The 10,191-nt window shown below is 37.1% G+C and overlaps 1 protein-coding gene across 1 annotated transcript in view; it reads right to left on the bottom strand.

Moving 5' to 3' along the window:
* Window positions 1-2,191: 2,191 nt before the first annotated feature.
* Window positions 2,192-10,191, bottom strand: part of LOC111868573 — a 24,009-nt gene continuing 16,009 nt past the window's right edge. Inside the window, exons 4-6 of the mRNA XM_023859339.2 lie at window positions 9,697-9,876; window positions 8,600-8,840; window positions 2,192-4,615 (exon numbers count right to left, since the gene is read on the bottom strand). Coding sequence (XP_023715107.1) covers window positions 2,840-4,615; window positions 8,600-8,840; window positions 9,697-9,876 — 2,197 coding nt within the window. The 3' untranslated portion in view covers window positions 2,192-2,839. The remainder of the gene's footprint in view (window positions 4,616-8,599; window positions 8,841-9,696; window positions 9,877-10,191) is intronic.

The raw sequence follows: 10,191 nt of genomic DNA, 5'->3' as shown, positions 1-10,191 counted from the left end.
CCTAGTTCACTGGAAAACTATACGTTTATACTGTAAATAACTCTAAACAAGTGAGAAAACCAAAGGTCTCAGAGGGTGAATATGTTGGCATGCCAGCATGTTACCAAGTTGGAAGTGGACATGTCAGTGTATACCGTGACAAATAGGTATCTGAAAGGCTTTGGTACCAAGTGAACTGTTTCATTCCAGCCCTACAGTAATAAATAATAAATAGCAAATACTTCATAACTTTGTTTTTGATTCTATTTCATGTACTTCACTACCAGGTTCCTCTCAACAGATGTCATCAAGGTGGTTCAACTTCTCAGATTAATCACCTCCAGAGCAATCTAAGTTTGAAATGCAATGTGTTGATAGCTCTTTATCAATTGTGAACATCAGGAAATCATAGTGTAACAATGGTGTAATTATTATCGATTAGAAAATCCATTTTGTTTTGGCTGCCCCAGTTACATTTTATGCCAAGAAATCCTCTGATTGATTGGGTCTTGATAAAAAAATCCTGACATTCATACAGATAGTTTTAAATAAATTTGCTGTGTATATGCCTTAGGCTTTAAGTTATTGTTCATACAGTCGTGTGGTAGCATAGGTTTTTTTGTTTATTGCTAGTGGGGTGCGACTAAGTCCCTTCTACTATGGCCACTTCTGGCCTATTGTACCAACCCCAGATGATAGGTGAGGGTGATTGTGGAGCAATTGGTGGAATGAAGATTGGCGGGGAAACCGAAGTACTCTGAGAAAACCTGCCCCAGCGCAACTTTGTCCACCACAGATCCCACTTGACCAGACCCGGGTTCGAACCTGGGCCGCTGCAGTGGGAAGCCAGTGACTAACCGCTTGAGCTATGGTGCGGCCTCGCAGTAACATAGTTGGTTGAGGCACTATGCTACAAGCCAGAAGGTCGCGGGCTCAAATCCCGATGAGGTGGATTTTTTCAATTTACCTAATCCTTCCAGCCACACTATGTCCCTGGGGTCAACTCAGCCTCTGACAGAAATGAGTACCAGGAATATTCTTGGAATATTCTTGAGAGTAAAGGGCAGCTGGCACGTAAGGCTGACAAACTTACCGCCATCTATGAGCCGATTGTCTAGAAAATGTGGGAATCTCAACATCTCACAACCCTATGGGCCTCCACGTCCTGTTACAGGGACACCTTTACTTTACTTTTTACTTACATTAAAGTTGCATCTTATATCAGGGTTATGTCATAAAAACCGCAAGTAAACCCAAAATCGTACATAATCAGAATTACTTTTGAAAATCACCCATAAAGTACATGCTCTTCTGTATACCCTGTATTATAGACATATATCATATGTATATGATAATGTAGTGTGTTAGTGTTTCTTGGTGGGCCTCAATTAATTCTTGAATTTCTTCCTCAAGGATCCTGACAAAGCCATCACACTTCACTTGCATGGCCACCTGAACAGCACATCTCACTTCATTGTCAGTGGTTGGGATATGGTTAAAATCCTTCACACATCCACTCCATAGGTTTTGCTGGCATGCATTAGCTGTTCCAGGTTTGATTGCATCCATTGCCTGCTTAATATACATGGTTCAATCTGAAATGCTGAAGGACAACCAACACTCTGTCACATCAATAAAATTTTAATTTTATGCTTTTCTGTGAACATGTATGTTTGAATTTGCAAAGTTAAATGTGCATATGATGCAACTGTACTGTATATTCTTTGGCTTTATTTTCCATAAAGAAGGATATCTGTAAAATTCAATAAACTCCACCAAGAAGTGTCTGGAGAGCTATCTTTATCAGTTATGTTAGGGAAGTAATGAAGTCCCATAAATGACACATAGGGGCAGGTTTGTAAAAGTGTAAATCCACTGATAGTGACATGCTTCAATCATGTTGTATTCAGACAAAATAAGCACACATGCTTTTTATATGCTTGCTATAGGGTCTGCCAATCCTGCATGAAGGAAAGGTTTATGCATGGCTTGCAGTTATTACTTGGTCTAATTCAGCATAGCTTTGCGTTTAGTCACACAGCAGCAGTGTTCAACAATTAGGCTTGTGAAATTATTTTAGGGCAAGGACTGAGAAATGACATTGAAATGTTTGTCTCTTGTTGATGTTCTCTTCATTACTATAATTAAGTAAATTTTAAATGCCAAATGAATAAACTTAAATGGATAGTTAATTAAAATATCAAGTTAGATGTTATTTTTACTTATATTTAATTTTATTATAGTTCCCAAAAATGTTTTGCCATATAAAGGAATGCATAATATGAGATGTTATTTCTATTTAGTTGTCTCTTATATTTCAATTTTCCACCTGGGCTTCATTATATTACACATTACAAAGGAAAGTACATAAATATGTGTATGACAAAAGGAATGCATATTCCAGAGAATGGGCCCAGACACACAGAATACTCTGTTCACACAAAAATGTCAATACGGAAATTCTAATGCATGCGTTCACTATTGTCTTTTGGGTCAAAGGGCATTCACATCAGAATGTGAAGGATTGCTTTGTATGTATCAGTTAAGAATGAATAAATAATAACAGTAAAACCTGTAAAATAAAAAAAAAAGTATAAAATAATCTTTGGCACTGTCCAGTCTCACCATAGCTTCATACATAATGAGTCTGACATCTTCCAAACAGTGCTTGTTAGTTGAAATTTACATTTTAAATGTTTGATATACACAAGAAATAGTAATTATACAGCTGATCATAAAGTCTTTATGACCTTTAAATTTATGAACAAAACTGAACACTTCATTAGTGCTGGGGTTTGTTAATCCTGAGAAGAATGCACACTTATTCATAACATTGCTTTTATTAGACTAATAGTATTTCTCAAGTTGGAGGAAAGATATGTAGAATCATATACTTTCCACTTTGTATAGATTTGTGTTCAGAATTGTTTGTGTTGCATGGACTTGTGTGAACAGTAGACTCATGTGGGCAAGTATATGATTTAGAGCTGACACACAACTGCCCATTGAACACCTCATTACCACGGCAAGTGAGAGTTGTCTTCATGCCATCAATACAGTAGAAATATCTGTGGCAACCAGAGGTATAGTTCTGATAAAATCCATTAGACATATTTGTACAATCTGGACTGTGCATAGGATCAGGCTTAGCTACTGCAGAAACACAAGCATTTGTACTCGAATTCTCAATGCAAGCTGACCCATCAAACACCTTCCCATCAGGACAAGTAGAAATTGACATCTGTTTCTGATCCTTGCAGTGAACATATCTCTGGCACCTGCTGTCTGTGTGTGCAAAGAGCCCATCTGGTCGTGAAGCGCAGAAATTTTCTGAAATGGAGTCAGGGCATCGGAAATCTGAAGGTTCCACACATTTTTCACCATTAAATACCTTAATTCCTGCACATGTAAGAGTTGTTATCTTATCACCATCTAAACAGTAGAAATATTTGTGACATCCAGAAACCTTATCATAGTGGTACCCATTGGACAAAGATATGCAGTCCCTTGAAGTACGTGGACATTTGTAGTTACTTGGATCCACGCATTCTTTTCCATCAAAAACATAAGAATCAGGGCATACATATGTGAATCTGTATCCTTTGGAACAATAGTAATATGACCTACAACTGGAATCCATATCAGGATAATAACCATCAGGCTTCTGGTTACATACGTCAGGCTCTATGTTTGGGCATTCATAATCATCTGCAGATACACACAACTTTCCATCAAACAATTGACCCTGAGGGCATGAAAGCTGGGTCCGATTTCCATTCTCACAGTAGTAATAGTAACGACACTGAGATTTTTGATCTTGATGTAACCCTACTTCCCTACCCAGACAACCTGGCCATGGTTCAGGTCCCTTGCAGTAGAATTTCCCTTGCTCTACACATGTCTTACCATTCCACATCTGTCCTTCCATACATGAACCTTCCAATACTAGTTTTCTTTCTAAGCAAAAATAGTAACTCTGACAACCAGTGGCATATTCTGTGTGGAAGCCATCTGTCTTAGAGGAACATTTGTTATTATTATTTGAAAGAGCTGGAGAGGACAAGGGGCAGGTGAATAATTGAGAAGGAACACACATATACCCATTATACAGTGTGCTTTCTGGACAGGTCCTGTGTTCTGTCATCTGACCCTTTGAACAGTAAAAGTAATTTCTGCACCTAGTTATCAGATCTGTATAATAACCATCAGAGCGTTGCAAACAGTCTGACGAACAAGGGGTTTTGGCTGCATCTGCGCAATGTCTGCCATCATGGCGAAGCCCAACAGGACAACGAAGCGTTGCAATATTTTGGCCTCTTTTACACAGGATGTAGCTGCGACAGTCATCATCCAGTGCTGCAGTATGGGAACCATCAGAGAGGTTCATACAGGGATTAGAAGTTGGCACTTGAATAGCCACAGAAGTGCTCTCAGGAGCTTGGCAGGTCACTGTGTCAGCAGGTAAACACATTTGACCATTATGTAGTTGACCAGCAAGGCAACCATATACGGCTTGTAGGGTGCCACCAGAACATTCAAAAGATCGCTCGCAGTGGTGTGAGGTATCAGGATATTGGCCATTGATTCGTCCAGTACAAAGTGGTTCATAACACAAGCCACCTTCTTGAGCACAAGCCTGCAGAGAAAATAAAATGGATTTATGAATGTCACACTAGAGTGGGGTGTGTTATATACACCTGACTTCTGTTATCATTTGTGATCAGACTTTCCCGTTAATGTTTCTTATATCATCTTTCAGTTTTTGGAAGACATCCTGCATGGTAGTGCAATGTTGAAAATTGAATATTATGCAGAGATGCATATGATAGTTATCATGTTACACTCTATGTAAAACGTTTCGTTTATTTGAAAAGGTGGACTATGAAGATGTGATATTTTGAGGCAAATAGTGGCTGCCTATTTTATAACTCAAATGGACACCGAAGGAAGTGTTGTGAATCTTAGATTAATTTCATGCCCAAATATAGAAATCAGGCGTACTGAAAAGTGAAACATAGAGAAATCTGCAATTATTAAAGGTAACTCTGGAAAGATATTGAATGTACCTTGAAACTCTGTAAATATTTCTGAGTTAATTGCAGAGGTGTCCCTATGACTAAGAATTTCACAATGAAAGCATGTTAGAGTGATGGAGATAAAACTCTGTTTATTCTTGATTTATGGGATTGGGATTTATGTTGATCGTGGTGAACAGTCAGACTTATGCTCTGACAGTTCTACTCCCATTAAAGACGCCATAATACCCATTTGGTAGAAAGCTGGGTGAATCTTAAAGTCAGTCGAGACATAATGTCATCTCTGGTTTGAATTGAATGTTGGCCAGCCCATAGCCAGTCACTTTACTGGATGAGCTACCTCAGTGGTACTTAAACTGTCTTACTTGTCTATAAATATTGGGGGATTGTCCTGTAATTCTTCTGTAAAAGTTTCACAGACTGAAATTTTGAATTCTAGGAACCACTGGAACTGAAAATTCACCAATGTGATAAATGGGAATACAATGTATGAGTTAACTGTTAAGGGCTGCAAGTTCTTGATGTTGTAAGAGAACACTAAAACAATATTGTATGTTACCTCAAATGCCTATTTAAATTGTGTCCTAAACATTCACCTTGAGAAAGTTAGGAAAATTGCCAGTTCCATCCACTTGTATCCTTCCAACCAGTTTCCATAATACACATTTCAAAGTCCCATTTGTTCTTGTAGCTGATACTACCTGTCTTGTAAGAACAGCCACTGAGAAAGCATATCTTCTGCTTTTTTCAGAGTTAAGTAATTTGAAAATACTTATCTATATTAATTCTGGTGTAAAATCAATATCTAAGTTATGCTCCACAGTGAACTAAAGCTTAAACACAACTAACATACTTCTTGAATATATAATTTCTGTTACCAGATATTGCTCCTAGATACTTAAATTTTGTAACGTTTTCAAATGATATGTACAGATTTTTGTATCAACCATGATCATACATTTTGTTTTATCCATATTTCTAGAGCATCCTCAAGAATGGCTTGTAGGAAAATTCTTATATTATTCTTTACGTTACATATATTCCAACAGTTTTCTGTTGGGAAGCACCAATGTCACCTTGTATATTACCTTGTATGATGTCTGGCCAGAATGTCCAAGGACTGATTCAGTACAAGGAAATGTAGGGACATGCTTGTGTTACGGATTATACTTTTCCTCAACTCAAGTGATAAATATTACAGCACCAGTTATTTTAGAAACGACACAGATCAACACTGAATTTGTAAATAGGGAAACAATGGCAGAAATCACATTATTTTATCCTCAGCTCTTTGGCTTCTATATTGTTTCAAAAAAGACAATTTTTAAAGATCCTGTGTCATTTTAGATAGTATGCTAGCGAAAGTAATTCAAAACAATTGTTCATTGTTAAATGAGTCAGAAATGATTAAACAAACTGTTGAAAACTTTTAATAACTGATAATGAGATGATTCACTATACTGCTTCCATGTTTGGAAAGTAATAATAAAATTCTATATACTGTGGCCTTCAGGGATCAGCCATAATATTATAATCTCATAAGTGGGTAATATTGTTTCAAAGGAATATACTGTCTCTATCTTCAGAAGTATTTTCCTCCAAAACCATGATACCCACCTTCCAGATTACAATAAAAGTATCATAATCCAGAAGACCATAATATGAATATTCCATGCCAAGAAAATCTCAGATTTTATATCACAATTCATATTGTCTGAAACTGATCTTAACTGCTTCATATGTACTCTTCCAAGTGTCTATGTTTCATTTCAGAAAGAATTGGTCTTCTTTCATCCCAGAGTTTTCAAATTCTCTAAATATGGTTGACATTTTTTCTTGAATTGATACAGGTCTGCCAAATTTAATTTTACAAATGTTTCAGATGGACAGATGAATGCGAATCCTTAAATATATAAATGTCTAATCTTTTCTGACTCACCTTGCAGTTTAGAAATGTTTTGGTTGGGAGAGCCCCAAACTAGACCTCTGCACAGGATGTGGTTCAATGCTCCAGAAAGTTATGTAAATCTGGGCTGAAGAAACAAAATAAAAATTTGGATTAGCTGGAGACAACAGCTACATTTGTGTTAGTCTTTATTCTGAATATAGAGATTTTGTTAACATTTTACCAAAACATTTTCTATGATAGACTCCATATAATGTTAAATGAATTTTTAAATTTTATGGGGAATTATTAGTTCCTTGGTTTTACAAGGTAACTTAATGTGATATAAACATTATGGTACTAAAAAGTCCCTATTCCCATTAGGAATCAAATTGAAAAATAGATTTCAAAACCAAAATCTTATACTCTATCACATCTTACATGGATATTTTAAATTGTGGTTTAGTTATGTTTAGGGTTTCTAATACGAGTTAACCCTCTGCTGTAAACAGGAATACAGTATATGACAGTATACTGTAATTTGGTCAGTATGAATACTTTGTTTAGAATTTTTGGACATCACTGCAACAATTTGTCAGTGACCATACAAATACTTACATCCATTGTATAAATGTCTGTCTCACATCATTCCTGCCAATTTCGCCTCCAAACCACCACTAAAGCCTCACATTTACCTCTTCACACTGTACTTATTATTATTTGTGATATAGTATCTACATCTATAAATCTAATTCTGCCTGGCAGAAATATCCCTTTTGTAATGTAAAAGGGTCATTACTGTAGAAACCTACAAACAGATATGAGCACTTGTAGTTTTGAGGTACTTGGTTCAAATCTCTGCCAATGCCAGTAAACCCAACTAAGAAGGTCTCTTCTGATTTTATTTACTCTCCACAGTCAAATTAATGGAATACATTGACACAAAAAGTGTTATGACTCATTTTGCACTGTTTCCTTTCCTTTGTTTATTCCAAACCTATCATTTGTCAGTTCAATTTCACCCCTTAAAATACTGTGTACTGAATTTTGTAGTCCAGTGAGCTGCACCCCCACTTCATACTTGTCAGCTCTGCATTCAACTCTCGGCCCAGAAACCAGAAAATCCTGATAGATTTTTTCGTGGTGTTCCTCATCCCATCCAAGGAAATACTTGGATGGTACATCTGATTGGGCTATGACCACTTTCACCATATCCTTTCCAATTAATTATTTACTAAACATCCAACCATCTTAGGCTATGTAGTCTGAACTACTGACAATGACAATAATGTGAAGGTAAAGTTGTCTCTGTGCTTTACTAATTAAGCACTATGTCATGAAGGCTTATGTGGGTATGGATGTATGGATCCACATTTTCTTGACCTCAGCACTAGCTAGAGGTGAGTTGTCAGCTTTATGCCCCAGCTGCTTTACTCCCGGGGAGTAAAATTGCAGTTCTCACTGGCTAGGAGGTTGCATGAACCCCAGAGCCAGTCTAGATGATGTTGAGAAGAGAATATTCTTGACCTTACCAGGATTCAAACTCTGACCCCTTGGTCATCCAGCCCATAGCCAGTCACTATACCGACTACGCTATCCCTGCACCGACAGTGTCATTAAATAAATAAGTATATATAAATATTGTAAATAAAATACTTAATATGTTTCTTGTCTTTAATTGGGGCGTTGACCCTCTAACCTTTTTATTTCTGTCGTAGATGGTGCCCAATGGACAGAGATAATCCGTGCGCATGCCTTGGTCACAGTGGTAGTATGCACGACAGCCAGTACCCGGGATAATGTAGAATCCACTGCCAGTGATGGCACAGTGTGGCTCTATGCACATTACTTCACTAGATGCCATACAACCGTGTGTCACGATGCTGAATGAATATCCTGGACCACATGAGTAGCTGTTGGTCAATGCATGACGCTCACACCTAACACATTAACATGTACTTCATAAAACACAAACTGCTCTATTTTATATCAACATACACAGATCTGTAAACTATAATTTTACCTATTTCATTTTAAGGGAAGCACATAGATTGAGGGCCCTTTTGATTGATGTACTGGATATTGTTCACTGACCTAGTTCTTCAAACAACACATTTCAGAAACTGGTTTCATTTCTTCAGGTTTTAAGACCAACTCTGCCAAGGAATCAACAGAATATGGTTCCTTAATTCATCCTGTTATATGATAAAAGAAACATAACCAACAGCCAAAATAGTGCAGTTTGGAAAATCTGTGAAATGGACAATATCCAAAATATTGAACAAGAAGATCACTATGCACCATCATCAGGAACCATCAGATTTAGATTACAGATTGAATGTGTTTAAGAATAAATGTTGCACAGATTATTTGGACCTAAGAGAGAAGAAAAACATTAGACTGCATAATGAGCAGCTTCAGAATTTTTACTTCTCATTACATACAATGAGATTTTTACAGCTTCACTCAAGTAGCTGAACAATTCAGGCAGAAGTAGACAGTTCTGTGGTGAACTGGACTGCAAGTAGGACAGACAAATTTACAGACTAAGCATATTACAAGTAAAACTTACCCAGATCAAAAAAGATCTTTAAAATTCCCTCTAGTAATATACATTTCTGACACCTCCAAAAACGTTTGAATTTATACATTGAAGTTTTCAACATAGTAGACTTAAAACCTTGATCACATGTGCAAGACATTTTATGAATTTTCGAGGACAGTATTCAAGAAACCACAGATTTCATCCAATTTCTCTTTGATTTTGTACCTGCCAAGTTTTTCAAGTACACATACCTATAGTAATCCTGGCAATTGGTGCTGAAGTTTGCATATATACCATCACCCCGCCTCTTACATGGATCAAATAATGCCTCAACACAGGTGACATTCGTATCTTCTTCACAATGCCCTGTCTCTGCGTTAAACAGGTAGCCATCCAGACACTTGTAAACCTCTCGACTGCCATGAGAACACCTATATCATAATGCATTTTAGTACCTTGAAACATGTTTCAAGAAGTAAGTGAAATTCAGTTACCACTTAAAATTATAACTGGTCTCTTCAGTGTTGCAAGAAACAGGAGTGACTATTCATTCATTCATCAGTAATCTGTCAGACGACAGGTCCACAGTCTCTTCCAAAACAGTTCCTCCACTTAATGTGATCTTCTGTTTTTGGAAAGAGACTATCCAGGAAAAGTGATAATGTGGTAGTTTTTCCATTTGCTTTCCACATCGCAGTACAGCAGCCGTTCAAACCACTCTGGTCACGCCTGTTGCTATACGAACT

This window comes from Cryptotermes secundus, unplaced genomic scaffold (genome assembly GCF_002891405.2).
Source record: "Cryptotermes secundus unplaced genomic scaffold, Csec_1.0 scaffold330, whole genome shotgun sequence".
Classification (NCBI taxonomy): Eukaryota; Metazoa; Arthropoda; class Insecta; order Blattodea; family Kalotermitidae; genus Cryptotermes; species Cryptotermes secundus.
This window is presented reverse-complemented; position numbering and strand designations above follow the sequence as displayed.